The 24,099-nt window shown below is 38.5% G+C and overlaps 2 protein-coding genes across 2 annotated transcripts; both read left to right on the forward strand.

Annotated features, from left to right (window-relative positions):
* Window positions 1–1,068: 1,068 nt before the first annotated feature.
* On the forward strand, window positions 1,069–15,688 carry LOC136236627 (uncharacterized). The gene is made up of 10 exons (XM_066026851.1): window positions 1,069–1,378; window positions 6,183–6,243; window positions 8,105–8,330; window positions 8,487–8,585; window positions 8,668–8,715; window positions 9,782–9,907; window positions 11,826–12,123; window positions 14,985–15,176; window positions 15,368–15,441; window positions 15,553–15,688. The coding sequence occupies exons 1-10, from the start codon at window positions 1,097–1,099 to the stop codon at window positions 15,575–15,577; spliced, it is 1,431 nt and encodes a 476-aa protein (XP_065882923.1). The 5' UTR covers window positions 1,069–1,096; the 3' UTR covers window positions 15,578–15,688.
* Window positions 15,556–21,297, forward strand: LOC136236655 (uncharacterized). Its single transcript, XM_066026879.1, has 4 exons — window positions 15,556–15,735; window positions 19,915–20,607; window positions 20,726–20,848; window positions 20,917–21,297. The coding sequence occupies exons 2-4, from the start codon at window positions 19,924–19,926 to the stop codon at window positions 21,100–21,102; spliced, it is 993 nt and encodes a 330-aa protein (XP_065882951.1). The 5' UTR covers window positions 15,556–15,735; window positions 19,915–19,923; the 3' UTR covers window positions 21,103–21,297.
* The last annotated feature ends 2,802 nt before the right edge of the window (window positions 21,298–24,099 follow it).

Consider the following 24,099-nt stretch of genomic DNA (forward strand, 5'->3'; position numbering starts at 1 on the left):
TAACACAACTATCACATTACTAAATGTCAAGTAAACCATAAATAATTAACTCTATTAAACAGGAACCAATTGGCTGTAAATAGGGGTGCAAATGATCATGACTGCTGTATATCAAGTCATGCAGATGGTTGAGCAGGTTGACCAGTAATTTATGTAAAATATGCAATGGCAGGGGCAAATCTTTGTGGAGGAGCTAGCCATACTCTTTTGATTGAAATACTCGTCATGGAGTCCAAAATCAATTTATATCTCATGAGTATATGTATTATAGTTAGTGGTAAGACCAGGCACCTTAGGGTCATTGATGCATCTATGGCATAAGTAATATAATGGAGGGTAGCTAGCTATACATAGCTCTTGATGGTTAGTTATGCCATATAAAATCACTGTATCTGTGAGACTTATCCAAAATCCTGGTATGTATATATGATATATTTCACAAGTCATGAAAGAAAATTAAGGGTCTTATAGCCTATAGTCTGTGAGTTCACCTGAGCCCTAGTTTCTTGTTAATAATTCTTGTTACAAGGACCAGCTGCTCAAACATTTAGTAGGCTTTAAAAATATCCCATGCATTCAGGCACGCCAAACATGTTTACAACATGAAAACATGCTTGTTCCAGTACAAAACCATTGGGAGTGAACACATGTTCACCTTTTTGATATTACCAAGAGTAAATTCCATTATTTACTCTTGATATTACTATATTTGGCAGGGGCTCAGGTGATCGTGTACCGACTATAGTACAAAGCCCTAAAATACACCATGCAGAGGTATGTAACTGGAGGTATACCGGAAGAGAGAGAACCACCATGAGTAGTGATGAAAAATGTAGCTATAGCTATCAATCTGGATTATATTGTCAGATTGACTGCTCTATTGGAGTATGTCTATCTCGCGAAATTTCTATATAGTAAATTTTGGTCCTGTTGGTACTTTGGAGGTATTTGTGTACTCTTTTGTGGTAAAAATAAATTTAAAAAATACGCAAAATAAATAAAGTGCTCCGTTCCGTGCGCCGTTTTAAAGTCCTCATTCCGTTCCAGTTCTATGCATAGAGTAGACCCTAGCATAGATAATATACGCGTATTATCTATGACCCTAGTAAGCCACGTGAATCTCTTCGTGCACAGCATGGAAGAACGTGATTGTGACAGTATGGTTGTTGAAATAGATGAGGATACTGGACGCAGCAATGCTAGGATGCCTACCCCTACTCCATCATGGCCTCCTAGGAGGGACTGTGATACACCAACTCCTGATAAATTTGTGCCTCCTTGCAGTGAGGCACCTAAGGGAGTGTGCTCCATGTATTGGAAAACTAGGTCTTGTGTAAAGCGGATGAAGTGTAGATTTCTACACGTGAGGAACCCAGAGGTGAGCGGCGTATTAAACGTGTGTCTGTTTGTTTGTCAGTCCGCGTTGGTTCTGCATGATTGACTGTATAAGGCCAATAAAATTTGTCCACAACTAGTCCTTTAGGTATGGAACCTCCTTTGAAAAATCCTGGCTATGCCCAGCATGTTTTAATGAAAATGTCAACAGTAAAATCTCTATTGCTAGCTATGTAAGTCTGGAGAGCAGTTAATTCTGGACACTTAGTTCCCAGAAGTGGTAGAATCACTGGCTGTGTAATTTGGTACACTAATGTAGTGACTGACTATCTGCAAACCAAAATCGAAGTGAATCTGTTATTCTATCCTGAAAATTGTAACTAATTTTGCTAAAAACTTTGAAAAATGTTGATCTAACCAGGCAACCCAGGCTCATGTCGAGGAGATCACACCCTTGGCTAGAATATACCAAAACATAAGAATCCATGCAGCACAGGTGGAGTGACAGTAGATTTTCAGCAGCTGCTTGGTTGAAATACAAAGAAAATATTTGTAAATTGCATGAACTTTTTAAAATACACACTGCTGCTTAGGTATGAATTTCCTACTTGATTTGTAAGATGCAGATGAGTGGTACTTAAGTTTCTATACCTGCAGTGGTAACCTGCTATTTGCTTGTTATTCAAAGTGTCTGGAAGTAGTTGTACGTTGCATTTTACACACAGGTAAACTGCAACCCATAACTCCATAGCAGTTCATTGCATTGCAACAAATTTGTGCTGCAAATGCACCATAAAATAGACTTTGTGACAATAGCTGGAATTTGTGTCAACTTGTTGTGAGTGCAGAGTTAGAGTGGTTTATTTAAAGTGTCCAGAAATAGAAGTGCTATTCCTTTCATGACTTACTGTGAATTGCATTCATAGTGAATCATAGTAAGGAACAACACAAATGGAAGAACACCATGGAAGGTAGCTATGTACAGAGCAAAGCCATGCTTGTCAGCAACCAAAGCCGAAAGCCAAGATGGGACACGCTTCTCACTGGACAGTGCTACAATTCTCTGTAATCCCTTGTCAGAGATTGGCACCAACTTTCAACTGTACATGTCTACTATATAGACTCACAAAGTTTTTATGAACTGTAGTAGATATAGTTTCATGGTTGATGGTTCTCAGCCCCCAATATACAGTACTTTGAACTTTAACAGTTTAAATTTCATGATACAACATATTGTCAGTTGTCATATTCTTGAGTGATTCATTTGTGTCAAACTTTTGACCACTTAGCTGTTGTCACATAGTAGAACAAGTACACAAAAAAAAAATATTTGGAATTTTCATTAGAGTAGGGACCATAGCACACTGGTAAAAAGTACTGAAACAAGCTGGAGTAGTACACGATATTAAATCACAGTAAAACAGTAAGAAGTGTTATTTCCCTACTGTGCTCAAGATACCATAATGGAAATGCACAGTAGGGATATAACCAGAGTTGGGGGTAACGCGTTACGTAATAATATTACTTTTACAGCAACGAGTAATATAACACGTTACATGACAAAGTAGCGAGTAATATGTAGCGGATATTACATCTGGAAATTGTAACAAATGTAACACGTTACTTCCTTTTAAGGTGCATTGTATCCAGGCACGTGATTGATCGCATTTTGGGTCCAGACAAGACTGGAGATAGCGTTGTAGGCATGGACAAAGAATGATAGTGTATGGGGAGTGCCCTTGAGGCCAAGATACAACAACAAAGTATGTATTTGTGGCTGAACTGCCACTTGTAGTTGTAGGCTGGTAGCTTATATTTAGAAGCTTTATAGTTTGTAACGAACAAATGTAATATGTAGTATTATTACTAGTTACAGCCCTCAGAGTAGTGAGTAATATGTAACTCGTTACTTTTTTCAGTAGGTAAAATATAACTGTAGCGCGCTACATCGTGTAAAAGTAACGAGTAATATGTAACTAGTTACATTTTTAGTGTATCGACCCAACCCTGGATATAACACTTATTGTTTTACTGTGATTTAATATTGTGCACTACTCCAGCTTGTTTCAGTACTTTTTCGATGTGCTATGGTCCCTACTCTAATTGAAAATTTGTGTAGTTAATTATTTGCTAACTTTTTTTTTTTGTAAAATGAAATTATTATGACTGGTGAACCGCATCAAAAGAAAGAGATGGTACTGTGTGCCCCACCTACCAATTATCATCTGAAAAGTGAAGTATCCATTACGTTTCGTTGTCATCTATGTTCAACCTATTACACAGCATTATGAATCAAGAACTGTTCAAAAAGCACCTCTGCAATCAAAGTAGTCACTATGAAAAATACGGGTGACTTCCGTTACAAAGGGAAGCCATCATGTGCTACTGCCAAATCGACACCTTTCGCTGTCAGCAAAGATGAATGGGACACAAAGAAGGACACTTGTGGTCCCTACTTTACAGTACTTAGTGTCGTACTGTATCAGTAGGGATCTCCTCGAAAAGTTTGTGCACTGCCCAAAATTCCACCTTTGACCCTTGTAGTTATGGCTTCAATAAAACAAAATGTTTACACTTATATTTTACTGAATTACTTCATGCTATGCCTTTATTTATATTTATTAGGCTTTGTACAGATGTGCTAAAGTAGATCACTCTCCTTTCTTTTTTCGTAAAAGGCGGAAGTTTAGCATGACTAAAGTTTGGTGAATTTGACAGATTGAAGCAAATTTGCCAAGTTTTATTCATCAGTTAACTAGTTTACAATATTGAGTGCATGGTAAATTTGCTAAACGTTTATCCACCAACCTGCTTTGCATGCTCATTTGCCAAAGTTTAAGTTGCACCAAACTTTTGTTTTATTAAATCTGTATTGATCACATTTTCAAAAAAAATTTCACTAATTTAAGTGTACATTAGTGGCATTAACATGTAATGTAGTATATACTGCTGACTTACAGCCAGATACCTGTGAAGAAACCTTGTAACCACTAGAATAGAAGTTATAATTTACAGAAGGCTCCATCATTAGCTATGCAAACATGCTGCTGAACATCTTTTCAATGCAATTGTTCATTCTTGTTCTATTTAGTTGAGCAGCTCTCTGGGCTTATAACAGACACATTGCCCATTTCTGACCATAAATGGATTTGGCAGGACATCATGTCCTGTTAAAGGGAAGCCTACTGTCTGACTGTTTATTCTATTAACAATAACTACTGGTTGGTTGCTAGGGGATGCTACATTCTTGCAAACCAAGGGAGGGGCCACAAGTATACCAATGTCAACCCCTCTGCTGTACTGAAACCCCACAAAAGTAGCTGTGACAAACAATACTCAGTCTACTGCAGTGGTACTTCCCTTATTGGGCACCTCCCTTGTCAGGACAGTCCAAAGCAATCATTTGTAGTCTGATGACAATAATGAAGTTTAGGTTAGATGAAAACACAAGGAGGGAGCCTAAAGGTTGCTGTTTACCTGTTGGGTGGCTTGTTTATTCTACTAATAATAACTACCACTTGGTTGCTAAGTGATAAAACATTTTTACAGCCCAGGGGAGTGACCACAAATGCTCTGTAGTGACTTCTCCCTCTACCCACTAAACTGATAGCAGTAAGAGTGTTTAAAACAGTTACTTCAGTACATTTCTTAGTTTTGGATGTTTCTGAGATACGGACAGCAAACTGTTCAGATAAGAGAGGTTCCACTGTACTTGAAAGCACAACCAACAAAGTGCAGTGTATTTGTGTCAATATAGTGTACTAGTGTGTCCATTCAACTTCATGTTTGTCCGACCAACTGCAAGTTTGTCAGGAAATTTGTCCTGACACACTTACTTAAATTCTTATCATAAGCCTTGGTAGCTATGATTGAGAGTGAAATTGATTGCTTTATTATAGTAACAAAAATTCCATGCTCTTACCATAAGTAGTACTAGTGTAGCTATTAATTTAAAAATGAAGGAGGGATGAAAAGGAACATGATATGTGAATGATGGTATTATAACATATATAGCTCTGTGGGAAAATTCCCACATAGGCATGTCTTTACAATTGCATTGTTCAATGCCTAAAGTAGGAATTTTCCCTCTGAGCTATGTTTTAATACAATTCTTACTTTTATTGCTTGGATCCCTACTATATTTTTAAAATTGATAATATTTTTTGTTATATTAAGCTATGTGATATACACATGTGACTTCTATTAGAATATCGGACATGGCTGTTAAGGGTGGCTGCTTTATTAGAGTATCTTGAGTGGGTCTCAGCCAACTGGACTAATACGTATACATTGTGGTCTTTCATACCACAAAAGGCATGTATATGTATAAGTACAGCTATTAAGGGGGCATGTCCCTCAATTGTTATGATCCAGCTAGATCGTAAAGCGGCATGCTGCTCGATTCTGCTAGCTTTTATCTTCAATCATGCTGGTGGTCTTCTTCATGCTAGGAAACCACATCGAGACATTAATTTTCCATATCGACGCTTTCCATATTTGTGTAAAGCATTTAAGAGATATTGCTGAAAAGGAAAAGTGCAGTCATCAGAACCCCAAAAGGCACATTCCACTGGTGTGTTGTGGCTAAAATGTTGTTTGGCCTCTAGCCTTGTGACTATGGTTGAGCTAGCAAGGTAGCCAGGGGCAAGCAGGCAGATCAAAGATTGGTTTCTTGGGCGATTAAAAATCTATATAGATTTTAATGTTATATCTAAGATGTTTCTAGCTAGGTGGTTTTTAGAGGCAGCATTTTGGCAGGTATTGGGGTGATCCCTACTTGAACAGTACTACCATACTGTTTGATAGTGTAAGTAGGAGGTTCATTTGTTTTATGCATAATTCAACAGAGATGGTGGAATAGTAATGGATTCTTTGCTGAATTGGAACAATTGATAGTCCACAATGTTGGTAAGTGAATGAATGTTTGTATTTAATGTGTGTAGTGTGTGTGTATGCGTACGTGCGTGCGTGCGTGTGTGTGTGTGTGCGTGCATATTTTAGTGGGTATGTCAGACTGGCCAAGTCATGGCTCCCCGTACTTGCTTTGAAAGTAGTTACAGTATGTATGCACATCATACATTCTAACACAGGTTTACTTCCAAACCAGTTCGTCGTCAGGTTATCTGTGGTCTGCCCTTCCTGCTGGGGTGCACTATTAAATTAAAAAGCTCGTAAATTAGGTTACTCAGTGGCCCTTAGCTAGATGGGTGGTTATTTTGACTGTGAACTTTAGCATTTATCAATAACCTGGTACACTGGTTATCTGGAGTTTTCATGAAAATAGTCTAAAAATAAATTTCAGGCTTTCTAGTGAGGATGACTTTTCAGTTTGCTTGATTTGATACTTATGGTCTATTTGATACTTATGGTCTAAGTTATTTTACAAATGAAGGCTTAATGAATATTTTAAAGCGAGCTAGTTACAATAATCCACTAAACATTTACAAAAACGGTGAATAATTGTCATACGGTTAACCAGTTACTTAATTTAAAACTGGAAGCTGAAATTTTATAAATAATTGGTTAACTGTCTGGTTAACCAGTCAAGGTTCACAGCCTTAGTGGATATTTCCCATGGAGGGTTGGGGCAACCCTCAGACAGGCAATGTAGTGTTCAGATGTTCATGTTCCTCATGGCTATGAAGTATAATGTTGGGAAGGAACTACTATCTTTCCTGTCATGTCATTCAACAACTGTATTCAGGCTTGGGATAAAATACTTTGAAAAGTAAATACAAATACTCTGAAAATATGAAATACAAAATACTTATACCAAGGATGTATTTTAAATACTTCTTAAAGTACTTAAAAATGCTTCTGTACTTTGATCTGAACTACACAAGTTACATAACCACCCAATAGAACACATGTCTGTTAAAATAATTGATTTCAATTGTATGGTAAAACAACTGACCACTCATATCTTAATAAATAGCTAGCTACTTAACTTATTGATTGCATCTCTTATACATAACTTCCTCCAGTTAAATGGCATTGATCTGGATGAAAGACTTTACCTACTATGTTAAAAAAATTTCTTACGGGTGCTGAGGATGCAGGTATGCAAAGAAATCTATTAACCATTTTAGCTAAAGGTGGGAATTTTTGTTTGATTTACTTGCCAAAAGACAAGTAGATTTTCTTGTGGTAAGCACGGTGAAAGTAAGTACTCTTCAACCATTGTGTTTATGTCCTTTGAACATTGCCTGCATGGTACAAGAAGAGACTTGGCCAGGTGTGGATAATATCCCAAGGGCTGTTGTTGGTAAAACGTGGAATTATGGAATTCTGGGGCAGAATTCCGCATCTGTCAATTCATCAGATTCATATAATTGAGTCTTAACACAATGCATTGACAGAGTGAATACATTATTTTGTATCTAGCAGTATCTTCATTCTAACATATGACATTACAGTAAAACAGTGACCTGTGTGTGCGTGTGTGTGTACATGCGCTAATGTGCACATGCCAGCTATCCATTTCTCACATAATGAGTGAAGGGACTTTCAACCTGTGAGACATATGGTACATCCTCCAGTGGGTTACTAGTGCTGCCCCAGGAGGATTTGCCTGCACTGACTCTTATCACCTGAGTAGTGCACAGGTGTCACAGTGCTGGCTCACTGGGTAGGCTTGACCGTGCTAGCATGGTAGCTGAAAGCTTTATTTGTGTGTGTGCATGCAGTGATGTGTATGAATATACACAAGTTTAAGCTGCTGTGCTCTGTAAATGTGTGTCTCTTAGTTTCCTTTCTTTTGCTCGTATAGAAACAGCTTGGCGTTTCATCAAAGCAAGCCCTCCTGTACCAACAGCTGTGCTAGAGACAATAATCCGGACATGTAACAATGAGGCCTCATCTCCACATGTGGTCCTACCCAATATCATCAAAATTGCTGAGGAGACGTTTAGCAGAATGTTATCCTCACAACGCTGTCCTCGAGAGCACTTTGTTCTGATGTTAAAGTTTTATGCCAAGAGCCACTGCAACACTCAGTAAGAAAACTTTGTTTTCTTTGTCATTTTTGCCTTTCAAATCAAATGTTTGTCAATTCCACATCTCTTTATATTTATTGTTACTTTCTCAGTATCAGTCTGTGAGTAGTTAGTACATTATTGTCTGTAGTTTACTATTTTTCTTCAAATCTGCAGAGCATTCTCGGTTGCTCAGGAGCTGACCAAATATGGCTATTTGTTGTCAATGGAGTTGGCAAGGATTTTATTAGGTTGTTACCATCCACCTGCTACTAGGTGAGTATACACAATCATGCAAACCTGTAAGATGTATGTGTATAAATAATGGTTTCTTTCATGTTTGTTTCTTTCTTCACAGACTTTATGACCTACTTGTGTGGCTGGACAATGCTGGTCTGTTCAATAGGTAATTGTTTAGTAGCTGTTATATAATCTATTATCAATGCTCTAGTATAACAGTCAAATTTATTGTGTTTTATGAAGTGGTTTTAGTTATCTGACATCAAGTGGATTAGATAATTATAATTCCATGTATTTGTCAATTCATAAAATGCCAAGTTTTTTGGAAGTGCAGTTACTTTAAACCACAAACAATGTACAGGATTCTCTTCTCAACTGTTGATAATTTGTCTAGCATGTTTTCTTTTAGAAATTGTTGATAAAGCCTTGAGTTGGCACTTCATTTTTGTATGTGTATAAGACGGACATTCCCAAAGAGATATGCCATTTCTGGCACCTACACTCTCATATTTAGTTGTTAAATTGCCTGTACAGCGCAACAGTTTACATGTTCAAAACCTGTTCTATCCTTATTGTGACTTAGTATCATAGGCGGTGGAGACGGGGGGCCATGGCCCCCCCACTTATATGGGACACTGTTTGCAAGAAAAGATTGAGATACTCTAATAGAACAGTCATGATCTGGATACTCTAACTCTAATAGAGCAGTCACAGTATTCAGAGAAGCAGTGTAGCAAGCTACTTAGCTATGTATGTGTAGTTATAAATAATTGGTGGAGAGCAGCTATTGGCTGTGACCTTTTTTTTTTTTTTTTTTTGGTCTTCAACTTACAGCTGGCCTGGCCCCCCTACTCTTTGGTGTGCTCCACCACCCCTGCTTAGTATAAAGTAATCCCATGAAGCTTGCATACCTGAAAATTTTATACAGATCCTATACATGCAGCCTTCATTTCTCTCACAATGGTTGCTTGTAGCATATTGCTCAGACATGCATACAGACACTTTTCAAAACCAATTTCAGTAACCAGGCATACCCTTTGGCCAGCTGTGAGGGTGTACCTGGTTGACAAGTTTTTATTACCAGTAAGTTTTGCTCTCAGTATATGGTTGTTCTCCTTTCTGAAAAAGTGCCCTGAATAATAAATGGTACATGTCTCTCTCTTGGTAGTAAACAAAAACACTTGGGAACTTTAATAGTGCTTTTATTTGTTGTTGTTGTGGTGTATGTGTAGTTTATACAATCGACTACCTCCATGCTTCACCATGGATACTCCAGTGCCAGAAGTTTGCAGTTATCTGGAGATGTGTGCCCTTCATCAAGTGAAGATCTATCATTATAATACCATTACTCTAGTGAAGTGAGTGAATTATTCTGTGTGGCTAAAAAATAATGAAGAAAATAAAACTGGAAACTTTGGAATGGTTGAGACATGTGGTCTGCCCTGCCTGGTGGGAAGTTCCTCTAAAAAAATGTTACATTTGGATTAGGGCTGGGACAAATATTGAAATTTACATTCAAACATTTGCTAATAAAATGTTCGAACATTCGAAGCTTCAGTGTTAGCTTTCAAGTTACAGGTTTTCTTGTATTTATGCACATCCTTCTTAAATTTTATCTTTCTAAGCCTATTTAATAAGTTTGTAAGCATTCAGAAAGTGCATAGCAGCAGTACTGAATGATGTGATCAATCGATTGCAAATGGGCGTGTCTGCTATACTGCAATCATGCAAGCATAGGTAAACACCAAGTAATGGCTAAAAATGTTTTCCATGCATTATATATCACTTTATAAGGTGTTTTAAGGCTACAACTATGGTACCAAGCTGAACTACGATGTCTTTAAAGTGGGCGTGGCACACAAAGATTGATTGCGAAGAGACAAACATGGATCATGCAAGAGGAATAAGCAGCTGCAATAAAGATAACGACATTTATTTGTAATTCTTTTGTAGACTATGAGTGCATTATGAAGCTTCGAAGGATACTTTATAATTCAAAGTTTACTTAACCTTTGAACCCACGAAACGTTTGAAGCTTTGTTATGGATAAAGATTATGGATAAAGAAGTGTGGAGTTATGTATATGTGAAAATTCCATTTTCATTCTTTGTGTAAGTAACAGCGTGTCAGCTTCTTGGGGCATGCAACAAACAAGCATTTGTCATGATATATACCACTTGCACACTTCACTTCAAAGCAAGCTTCAAAGTGAAGGCGTACTGCTATAGTGCTCAGAAATGCACCAACCAGAGATAGAGGTGGTATATATATCAGAAATATTTGCTTTAGAGTGTATTTTTGACATACTCTCTCTTAGTGCATCATTTCCAATGCTTGTGCTTACAGGTAGTGTTGCACCAATATCCAAATTAGCCAATTATCCCGATAACCGATATTAAGCAACAAAATTAGCCAATACCGATAACCGATCCGATATACACTAATAACACTAACACTCAACCTCATCATTATTAAATGACTCATATTAGTGACATAACCATTGATATCTAGGCTACAATCAAGTTAGATGTATACCACAAGTAAAAGTTACTCATGGTAAACAGGTTTTAAGTACATTTTACTACTGCTATACAGCTGAGACAAGTGGCTGGTACTACATAGAAACCTAAAACCTCAGTTTACTGTTGGGCATGGCCTAAAACCTGACAGTTTATTATGGGCATGGCTTGTAGTCACTGCTAAACCATCAACACATAACTTAATCAAAATGCCAAATAACTGATGTCTAGCCTCCCCCACATAATTATACTACACAGCACAGTGGAGATTAACATTGGCTTTGATTTAATCAAAACTGATTAATCAGCTAGTAACCAATATCAGCTGATACCAATTAAGTGAACCGATTATTGGTGCAACACTACTTACAGGGAACAAAGCACTTTTGCCCATAGTGTATCTGTTAAATGTAGAACGGTTTTATAAAACACTCCATTAGGGAGGGCCCTGCAATCAACTATAAAATGGTCTGCAGCAAATTATAGAACCACATATTTTTGGCACGAGAATGTGCTAATTGGAATACTTAAGTACTTGATTTGTCTTGCTCTTGTTTGTGTATGTATGGAGTGCAGTAGTTATGTATTTTTCATTTTTTAAATATTTATACCTTCTTTGTCATGTCTGTGTTGTGCTTTTGCACATCAATATGGTCGTATATGTCCGAGTTTAACCTAATTGTATGTGTGTTATTGGACATCTTTATGACGGCTTATTCTCTTATTAGTGTTTTAATATTTCATGTATGATTGGTAGCTTCTTCATGGCACACACAAATTGTGAGGCAGTCATTAGAGTTCTGGAATTGTCAGACAATCCTTGTGTGATCTCTCCAGACCAAATGGAGTTCTTCATGTTAAATCATCCACCAGAAAAACTTGATCATGTCACCAACATTCTAGTCAACATGTTCCCAAATAATGATCTCTGTGTTGCTGTGTCTACTGCAACTTGGAACTACGTTCTAATGAAGTGCTGTACCCAGCAGCGATCTGCCAAGGCCATGGAGATATTTCATTTTATGTCAAAGTGTTCCAAGGTCATCAGAAAAAAGGTGGGTGAAGCTATTAGTGGGTGTGGCGTATATTCTGCCAATGCTGCTATGACTAAAACTGTTTAAAGTACTTTGCGTTGGCGAGATCAAAGCGAAAAGAATGCTCTATTTTCCATAACACATTCAAGTGTGCTATATTTTCCATTTGCGTCACAATAAAGTACAGTTATGGAAAATAAAGAACAGTTACGCATTGATTGGAAAATAAATACGAAAACAAGATCACGTGCATAACATTTCTAATCGCCAAAAGTAGCCAAAAAGTTACTATTTGCTTGTATTACTACCACAACTGTACTACATAGATGCTTACCGATTGTCTGATGGCTGAAAACTGATGCGGTTCGAATTCACGAAACGAACGCTCCAAGCAAGACGACAAGAAAGCACTTTAAACCAGTTAAAGCACCGCTACGCTTGTGCAATATGAAAATAAAAGCATTCGGGCATGGTCTCGAGCCTAATATAGCACTCGGCTTTGCCTCGTGCTATATTAGTCTCTCGCCCACGCCCTCGTGCTTTTATTTTTTCCATATTGTACGCGCGGCGGTGCTTTAACTAGTATTTAAGACACATTCCACCAATAAACTTCATACATTGCAATACTTAGCTGTGCATTCAAATTTAATTGTTTTGAGGAGTGCATTGCTTTAGTAGCAATGACCACCTCATTATTATTATTATTATAGTGCTTGTCAAAGTAATAGCTAAGATCATGAAGTACATCTTTGGTACTTGACATGATCACTGTAAGGAGGTGGTCTTATTGATGAGGCCATCAAGTGCATGTCATATTAGACTACCACATTATAGTGACCATGTCAAATAGGTTCCAACTTCCAAACATAGCTAAGTTATACTTAATGATGTCATTGCCATCTCATGATAGTGATAATGTCAAGTAGGTCCCAAAATCACCTATTTATGATTTTTTGTTGTATAGGTGGCCCATTTGATGAAGTGATTTTATTATATAGATAAAAGCTTTCTTGTGTTTATATAATTACAAGTACACAAAAAAATTTGGAATTTTTATCTAGAGTAGGGACCATAGCATGGGTAGGTAAAAACAGTGGACCCGACCTGCAGAAATCCAACTCTTCTTGGAACTTTTTACACTTCACAGTATTCTATACTTGTACTAGGTACCTCTGCAAGCAGTCTTGCATGGTCAATCCACTTTTACCCTCCTCGCGGCATCTCGCACGATGTTTACACCAATTAGAAATTATAAGCGCCTCTGAAGAAGTGTCTGAAGCTGACTGCATTAATTACAGGTCACTCGCTATTTTCCGCATTGGTTTGCACAATGTTTACTTTAGTAGCTAGGTGACATAATAGACTAGCATGCTCATTGTGCAGCAGGTGAACAATTACCAGCTAAGTCAAGCTAAGCAAGTTCCAATAGCTCTTCATACGTCATGATGCATTTGCACAATGTTCCTAAACTACTCTAGTAGCTAGGCGGCATAATAGACTAGTATGCTTACTGTGCAGCAGGCAGTGGCCTATAAATGCAGTCAGCTTCAGTCACTTTTTCAGAGGCGCTTATAATTTCTAATTGGTGTAAACATCGTGCGAGACGCCACGAGGGGAGAAAAAGTGGATTAGCCATGCAAGACTACTTGTAAAGGTACCTAGTACAAGTATAGAATACTGTGAGGTGTATAAAATTCCAAGCAGAGTTGGATTTTCACGGGTCCTTGGTCCGCGGGTCCACTGTTTTTACCTACCCCCATAGCACATCGATAAAAAGTACTGAAACAAGTTGGAGTAGTCCATGATATTAAATCACTGTAAAACAATAAGAAGTGTTATATCCCTACTGTGCTCAAGATACCATAACGGGAATGCACAGTAGGGATATAACACTTCTTATTGTTTTACAATCATGGACTACTCCAACTTGTTTCAGTACTTTTTATCGATATACTATGGTCCCTACTCTAGTTGAAAATTCCAAATTTTTTCGTGTACTTGTTTGTTAACTTTTTTTTGTAAATAATTTTATTATGACTGGTGAACCCATGCATACCACATCTGAAAAGACACCGCGCACCCAAGCTATATCAATTATCATCTGAAAAGTGAAGTATCCGTTATGCTTCGTTGTCAGCTATGTTCAACCCATTACACAGCATTTCGAATCTAGAACTGTTCGAAAAGCACCTCTACAATCCACGTATACCAAAAGAAAGAAATCGTGCTGTGCGCCCTAATCATATTAATTATCGTCTGAAAAGTGAAGTATCCATTACACTTCGCTGTAGGCTATGTTCAACCCGTTACACAGCAGTACGAATCAAGAACTGTTTGAAAAGCACCTCTGCAATCAAAATAGGGACGATGAAAAATACGGACGATTTCTGTTTCGAAGGGAAGCCATCACATGCTCGTGCCAAATCGACACCTTTCCCTCTCAGCAAAGATGAATGGGACACAAAGGAGGACACTGGTAAGTCCATGAAGAATGCATTGTACGTATTGCGGTATGCCAAAAGGCACCTGTCGGGCCGAAGCGATGTCAAACAGTGAAAAACTCAAGCCCGTAACCTTAGCCATTATTGAATTACGCTTGTCTGAAGGCATCAGTCAGTCAGTTACTTACTCAGTCAGTAGAAAATTCCGTTGAATAAAAAAAAAATTAAAATTCCGTAGCAACTTGTTGAAAGCGTTTCGGGTTGATCTGAAAGCTTGTTTGGGCTTAGTTTTACCTCACCAATACTGCCTCATTGTCGTAAGGGAAAATTGAGGCTGGTTTTTTGGGTGATATTATTTTGTGGGCCACGCCTACTCCTATGTGGTCCCTACTATACAGTTACTATCGTACTGTATGATAATTTTGTTTATTCCTCCCTTAGACATACTTGTCCCTGATGGTGTTACATTGTGATCAAAATCATCCCAGTGAAGTCCTGATAGTGCTGGAACACCAGATACATCACCATGGTGATGTGTCTAGTGTGCCGAAGATTTGTCAGCTGCTACTGAAGCAACAGTCTTGGGAAACTGTCTGTCATATTGTAATGTGTGTGATCAATGCCAGTCATAAGGTTAGGATAATAACGGTACTTGTATTGTAGGTTATCACTGACAATTTCTAACCATGAATTAACAGTACTCTGCCATCATTTAGATTACACTGAAGCTTTCCTACCACTTTAGGACATGGCTTTTTAAAGCTATATCTTTTCACAGCTTCTGTGTTTTCCATGTATAATAAATTAGTACACTACATCTGTAGGTAGAGAATAGGAAATTAAGAGTCACCTTCTACAGAACAATGAAGCACAACGATGGAATTTGTTACTGGAAAAGGTATGCAATTTTTCTTATATTTCTGTACACATACACACATGCTCACATGCATGCACACACACTATACTATATGCGCACATACTAGGCACACGATGTTCTCTTTTGTTACAGGCAAGAGAGATTGGTATTGACCTAGATCCAATTGACCTACCAGAGCCACTTCAATTTTCTGATGCTGCAGCTGACAATGCTGCTATAGAGAATGTCTTAGCCTCACTCCCAGCTTTTTCACAAAACACTTCACCACCACATTGTGTGAACCAGCAGAATAATGATTACTACTCCCTTGTGAGGGTGAGTTGCAGTGAACTTTGCTTTGTGACTAAAACAATAGATAAGACCACCTCTTACAGTGACTATGTGTGGGGATGCCATCAATGATTTTGCCAGCAAAATTTTTAGAAATATAGGCTGGATGTGGTAAAAGCAGTGAGGCATAAAAGATCAACATACTGTAATAGAACAGTCACACACAGTACCATATAGCGGTCTTTGTAGTGTCCACAAAAGGCTGCATATTAAAATAATAGTGACATAAAATTTAGCGAATAAGGACAACCACTAAATTGAAATCCCGCGTATTATCAACTCTTGTAAAAATTAGTATCGTGTGTGTGCTGCAACAAGTAGGGACCCGCTGATTATGCTCATAATTTTACCTATTATGCTATGCTGCACTGCTCAAAAATTTACCTATTATGCTTAAATTTATGCTCAATACTTACCCATTATGCTCAAATTATGCCCAATTATTTATGCCTCAGTTCTCATGCTCTGCTAATAATTTCCAATTTATGGATAAATAATAAGTGGCTGAAGCACAAACTTACTTGTCAAAATGCATATCACAGAAAAGATCGATATACTCTAATAGAACAGTCAGCTATGTGATTATTCTATTAAGAGTTGCTGACTGTTCTATTAGAATATATCGATCTTTCTGTGATAGCTATTTTGATAAGCAAGAATTCACAAATATTCTACCTATTATGCTAGCATTATGCTCAATGCTTTCAGACACCTATTATGCTCATAATTATGCTAGCATAATTGGCGGGTCCCTAGCAACAAGTAACAAACAGCTGTGACCTCATAGTTTGTCGTCGTACACATTGTTCCATTTCTTGCACTTTCTATTTGTCTGAAGATTGTAATGGTACAGACTTGACTTCACAATTGGTTACGATGATTGCGCGTGAAGAGGTAGACGCCATAAGGGCTGGGCAACAGATCCTTCTTTTTTGTAAGTAATTGAGAATAGATGTCTGTCTTCAACTGACATGAAGTACCTTGCATAAATTTTATTTAGATCGCATGATAAATATTTATGACGTCTCAAAAACTGACACGAAATTTTAATTTAGCATTTGTTAAAATTTACTAAATTAAATTCCTCACTACTAAATCCCACTATACGGTATTAGAATATCAATATACGTAACCAGACTTTACAAAATTGTACATTGCACTACACTACCATACTATTGATTTTGACCCTCAGCATTACTTAAACTGGTTTTAAAGGCTGGTATTAAAAGCTGTGTGGTGTTGCAAGCTTGAATGGCAATTTCTGGTTTTGTAAGGGACCTGGCTTGACAAGAAATCAGTGTTATACTGGTGATATATTTAGCTAAACCTTGTTCTGTGTTGATTTTGCTGTATATTATCTACTAAGGAGCCAGCTAGCACAGCCCTGTAATCCCTTGCCTGGACTTCAATCGTGCATGGTCTACCTTTATTTTGAAGTCTATCTCTTGCCCACCCCTCCACCCCCACCCCTTTTTGAGCACTCATGATACTACTTCGTTTGTCCACCTTGTCAGATTTTTGGTCTTATTTGATGGGAAACTCTGAGCAGTTACAAGTACTAAAAGTGGTCTTAAAGATAAGGCCACTCCAAATAAATTTTCTGTTTCCCGTCCTGGACTCAGGCATATTTGCATGCGGGCAGGCGGTCCATTTCCATTATTTCATTATAAGATTGACAGATTTTCAAGCCATTATTTGCCCTGGCACAACTATAAAAAGTTGCATAAAAGCATGCTTAAGCTTTGCATCTCTTTTTATGGTGCAAAAAATAACACTAACCTGAATTTGTGCCAACTTGATAGCACTGTTGTCACATGAGCTGACACTCTTACAAGATAGCTTTTACTGAGCCTGTAAAGAATGCAAGAATAACCGGAAAATAATGGAAGAATATGGAATAATAGAGTATTCAGAGCTGACAGTAATCAGATGCGGACGGTGGACGGGAAACAGAGAATTTATTTGGAGTGGCCTAATGCCTTTATTTGTATACGTTTCATATATACGCATGCTCACTACCCTTGGCAACTCTTGAATTCTTTAAAACCATGTTTATCTTGAAACTTCTAATGTGTGATTTGGATTGTTTTTCTAAAATTCAGTTTATGTCACTGCTCTTATAGAACTATGAATTAGTGCTGCTAGTTTACTCACTAAGTGTGGCTGGTGAGAAGCCTAAGGACTATGTAATCTCAGTCATATACATTACAGAGATTATCATTACTTATCAACAAACTGATTGGAGACCATACCCATAGGGTTCTCTTCTTAGCCAACCCAGGTTTCAGTCTCCCCTTCTGCACCATTGCAAATTTAAAAAGTACGAGTCTCAAAAACTACTGTGGTGGCTTTATTAAAGAGGTCATGCATAAATACAGCTGCACCTCCCTTAATAGCCACCTGAGATGGCCAGTCACCTCTGCATAGCAGCCACGTGACTCTGGCTTTTTTTTGTGTGACATAATTTTGCATACTGCATCAAAAAAGTATATATCATAATGTGTGAACATGTGCCTTAAAAACAGTTGATGTCAAAAAGTGAAGTGGCCATTATGCTTCAAATTCAGCTATGTCCAGTCCATTACACAGTGTTATATATGAAGAACAGCAAAAGTAAACTACCTGGTTTCAAGGTTTCCTCCCATGTATTAATTGGCACTGGGGGGGAAAGTTAGTTATCACCCAGTGATAGCCTTGGTAATAGTTATGACTCAGCTTGGCACTTTTATCATCTCATGCACTGCATGGGATATAAATATACTTTCTCAATCATTCTTGGTAACATTCCCTTTATATAGCACTATTGTCATCTTTCAGTGATATTTCTCAACACTGTTTAGTGTAGTAGTCTTTCTGTATGTTGCTCCAAAACTCACCTATAAAACTAAGTTCCTTATCTAATTAATATCATGCCATAGGTGGCAGAAGGGGGGGGGGGGGGGGGGGGGGGGGGGTTGAAGCTGCCCCCAGAATAATATCTCACCAAAATTATCCTTTTGGGAGTGGGGCTGAAAATAGAATGCTCAAATACACTAATAGAGGAGTCAAAACTTCATAAAAACATGTTCCTAAAAGTAGTCTTAAAATTGCCTACAGTGGGAATTGAACTGCTGACCTCTTACTTTAAAAGTTGCTTACCACTGGACCAAGCATTTCCAGGTGTCTAATGGCTGTTTTGTATTGCTTATAAATGTAGCTATGTTTATTAACCCTGTAGTCAACAGCAAAAACTTTTCCAAAGAGGTTTTTATGATCGCAAATAGCCTTTTTGACTAGATGTTTTAGTTGAAAAACATTTCAAATTGTACCAAAATATAATTCTGGTGAGTTTTGAGACATCATGAAAGCTCACCTGTTTGCACATATGCAAATTTCAAACAGTACAAGAAGCACCTCTGTAATCATTAAAACTCACTACAGAAATTACTGTCAATTCCTATTTTATCTTCAAAATGTGATAGCACAGGAAACCACAGACGTGCTACCCCGATGAATCAACACCTATACACTATTGGAGAAAAATGGTACACAAAGTAGGACAAAGGTAAGTCCATTTTAGCTACTGTTATGGGTGAAAAGGCACGTCTCAGACATAAGCAACCTTAAGCGTATAACATTATCCATAGTCAATTTGGTAAATTTATTTTGGGTCACTCTCTTGGTGCATATTTGGCCTTGATTATGTTAACCTAATCAATCTGCAAAGTTATCATAGAAAGTTTACATTAACTTTTAGATGGGAAAACGCATATTTTTGGTTTTATTTTGTGATCCTTGCTATACAGTGTGTGGTGGTCAGAAACAAATTGTGTAGTTGGTTTTCATTATGGATGAACAGGCTTGCTAACTAGTCACTTATAAGCAAACTAGTAATTCTTTGCAGATGACTGTATTTTGTGTTTGATACCAAGTGTATGTTTATTTATTGTCATATTGAGCCACTTTTGATTACCAACCACACTTAATATAACATCTTTAAACAGGCTGTAGGACCAGGTGTCCTACAGACTTTCAGTACTTGTGCTGTAAAGCTTTAATGAATAAAATGTTTTGAGTCATAAGTGTAATTGTACTGTGTGTGTGCGTGTGTGTGTGTGTGTGTGCGTGTGTGTGTGTGTGTGTGTGTGTAAGCATATGGTAATTGCTACATAATGACTATTTTAGAATACCATCATGGTCAAACAATGGGTTTCATTAGCAGGCATTCTACAACTAGTACCAGTTAATCTACGCTTAGTACAGACCATATCATCAGCCATTCAGACACACCCTAACATTCAGGTTGCATTCAATGCCCTGCTTGATGGCCTCAAGAAGTTTCATCAAGTTGATGACGGTGAAGCAATAGAAGGTGAACTGACATTACAGGAGCAAAGCCTAATCAGTCAAGTTGGAGTGCTGATTATGATGAATGCCATAGCAATGGAGAAATGGCAAATAGGTTTTCACATTCTCTCTCTATTACACAACCATGGTATTCACTACATAAGCAATCAAGGAAAGTGGAGTCCTTGTGTCATCGCAATGGTGGCAGTAGAATGCTGTTTACATGTAGATACTCCATCTGATGCTATCAAAGTGATGCGTAGAGCACAGTGGGTCTCAAGTAGTGTTCCTGCAGAGAAGGAGAAACGAGATTCTATTCTTGAGAAACTTGTTAGAGCTTGTTTAGCTAAGAAGGATGTAACCGGAGCACAGGAGACACTACAAGCACTAGGGAATACACCTAATAGTAGTGAACTACACCAACTAGTGTTGACAGCTGTAAAGGATGTTGGAAACTTGGAAGTGTTTAACAGACTGTCAAACAAAGACCAATCACCATCTAGTGAAGCCAACAAACCTACAGTGAACCTAGTAAGATTGTAACTTGTTTAATGGGTGTGTGCTGTTGGGAGGGGTTGTGAACACATAGTAGCATTTCTCTACGAATTTTAGAGTTATGCATTGAAGTGACGCATGTTTTGCATGATAGCTGGACCAGAGAGATCAAGTGAAGTCAAAGCGAGAAGTGAAAATGGAATTCCACCAGAATGTAGCCCACACATTTTGCCAGCACCTTAAACACTATCTTCATACTAAGAAGATAACTAGTCAGGTAAATTATATGGAATCATAATTCACGTTGTTTAATGTTTATTTTTCTGATTGCTTTTTTTTTTGTAGGAGGATTTTACCCACCTGGTTGTAGTTTTGTGCAAGACCTTTTGTGAGAAGGTAGAATCATTAAGTGATGGTCCCTGGCAAGTCACCCCAGAAATGGCCCAAGAAATACAGGAAAGAGTTGACAATATGTTTTCACAATTTGCCATTTACTCAAAAGACTTGGATCCCGAACTCAATCTATTGTGAATCAATAGTATGAGCTTACATACACATTTCACATACTCCCTCAAACAGGTGTGCATTAATTCTTTTATGTCTAATACCCTATATTTCTAATGTGTCTTACCCCATGATCCCTGTATTTATTTTAATGAATTATTTTAATAGTGAAGTATATTATTAAGCTGATATGTTGTATCAGAAATTTATTACTATTGTGCTAGTGCTATTATAGTGCATATTTATCAGCCTGCTGTACAGTTAACTTTGATGGTGAAAGTCAAAGCCCTGATAGCCATATATATATAATTATATAATATTAACCAAATTGATGTGATATGATTCATGATACATGAAAAGGTTTTGAATTTAAGAGATGACAGGATGCTTGGCCCAATGGTGAGATATTAAGTCAGAAAGAAGTGTTCAATTTTAGCCGGGATACACACTGGCCTTTGTTCCATAGGAGAGTTTTATTGACAAATGATCTATTGGAGTAGTTGACTGTTCTATTAGAGTATTTAGATTTTTAGCAGAGTATTTCCTGTAGATTGATTGATTTATTATTGTCCTCTTGGTAATCGGCACAGTGGCGTAGCCAAGGGTGGGCATGGGCGGGCATTTGCCCAACCATCACAAACTTTTGCCCAACCATCACAAGTAGCTTAAGATTCACGCGAGGATTCACAGCAGCACACAAAACAACCCTACTTTAATACTGTAAAGCGTAAACGTGTACCTCATGTTGAACCATTGACTTCGAAGAATGGATCGAGATAGATGGTGTATCACGTGATCCATTGTGTGGAAAATCCTTGGAAAGTCCCTATAATTACACTTCATGTAGACGCACGTGCCACGCTCCTTGGCGCGGTTTAAATTCGAAATTTAAAATGGAGTCGAAGCGTGGTACTGTACCTCTAAGTCACAGTTAGTGATAATCGTCAGTAGGATTAAGTGCGGATGGTGCTGACAACAAAAGATTTCGTTTCAGTGGACTTGTCCAGCGTATTTTTTGATAAGGAAAATACCATATAGCCTCACTTACTGCTGATGAAAGAAAATGGGAAAACGTACTCTTCTAGATAACAATAATGGCAGATGGAGCTGGAAATGGAGAAAAGGTCAAGTCCTTATAAAGTGTCACGTGCACAATTTGTACTGATTAACCGAGTTGTGGTTTACATCAGATACATGCAAAATGTACATTGGCTGCTATAAGTCTGGGACGAAGCTTTCTTGGCATGCTGATATTTGTGATTATCTATGGACTCATTGGGCTCTCGAGAATTTGCAGAGGGGTTTGTGGCCAAGAAGGTTTGTTCTTGGTCTAGTGAAGTGCTTGCTTTGGCTGAGATTGCTACAAATCGTCCTCATGCGGCTTTTTGTGCTTTCACTCATGGGATGATAGGCCGGTGGGTATACATCATGAGGACCATCCCCAATGTTGGGCCCCTGTTTCAGCCTCTAGAGGATGCCATCCGTTTGAAGCTGATCCCTGCCCTCACTGGCCATGGTGCTTGTTCTGCCTTAGAGCGTGATGTGCTCTCTCTACCCTGCCGCCTAGGTGGCTTGGGTATTGTCAATCCTGTAGACATTGCTGATTCTCAGTTTACTGCATCTATCAAAATCACACACTCTCTGAGATCTTTGATTATTGCTCAGAATCTACTAGCCCCTCTACCCGACGTTAGTTCTATCAAGGCTCAGATTCATCAGGATCGTCGCTCTACTTTGAGGGGAGGGCTTCTACGATCAAATCTAGTCTTTCGTCACAATCCCAAAGAGTTTTAGACCTGAACAGTGAACTGGGTGCTTCTGCCTGGCTGACAGCATTGCCTTTAGCAGAGCAGGGATTCCATCTGATGAAGCAAGAATTTTGGGATGCCTTGCATCTTAGATACGGCTGGAAGCTCCTGAACATACCCAGTCACTGTGTTTGTGGGGTCCCATTTTCTGCGGATCATGCTATGATTTACAGACATGGAGGCCTCACATTTGTTCGCCACAATGCTTTGCGAAACATCACTGCAGAGTGGCTTTCCAAGACATGTCATGATGTGGCCCTTGAGCCACCTTTACAGCCACTTACTGGGAGATCATTGCACCTAAGACTGCCAACCGTCAGGATGAGGCTAGGGCAGACATACATGCTAGGGGATTCTGGGGGCAGCGGCAAAGTGCCTTTTTGACGTAAGGGTGTTTCATCCTAATGCACCGAGCTACTGCAACACCAGTGTCCCCTCTTTGTATCGACGTCACGAGGCACAGAAGAAACGTGAGTATGGTGACCGTGTCAGAGAGGTTGAGCAGGCCTCCTTCACTCCCCTTGTGTTTGCGACCACTGGAGGTATGGGAAGGGAGGCAATAGTTTTCTACCGTCGTTTGGCTGACCATCTATCTCGCCGTGGCTCTACTAGTTACAGTCAGACTCTGGCTTTTATCCGATGCACATTGTCTTTTTCTCTACTTCGGTCAGCTACAATGTGCATACGTGGAAGTAGGTCCATCTCGAATCGCCTCTCTGATGCCTCTCCTGAGATGGGCCGCATTGATGAGCACAGGGACTTTTAAGCTTTTAGCAATCTGGTCCTTTTTATTCAGTTGTCCAGCACGTGCTTTCTTTGTGCTGGGGTGGTAGGCAAGGGCAGTCCATCCAGCCCGGGGATCTATGGACTCATTATAGTTCATAAATTAGCGCCCCCCGGCCTTCATTTGGGGCTAGGTGGCGTTTACTTGAAAAGCATTGCATATCGCTGTGGTGGTTGGTCTGTAAGCTATACTGCCAGTTGATTGTAGTAAATATGTGATGAACTATTTACGTTCGTTGTAGGTTCAGTAGTTTGATGTCACGTGATGCTCAGCTACGACGATCGTCAGCGGATGCATACCCTACAAGTAATAGAATAGCATAGCTATAGCTAGTAAAATGTTTGCATGCAAGTAACATTTGTTTACACTATAGCATAGGTAGCTGTAGGCCTTGTGTGCATACACTTTTCATATTTTTCTTTGATAAAGTCT

This window comes from Dysidea avara, chromosome 10 (genome assembly GCF_963678975.1).
Source record: "Dysidea avara chromosome 10, odDysAvar1.4, whole genome shotgun sequence".
Taxonomy (NCBI): domain Eukaryota; kingdom Metazoa; phylum Porifera; class Demospongiae; order Dictyoceratida; family Dysideidae; genus Dysidea; species Dysidea avara.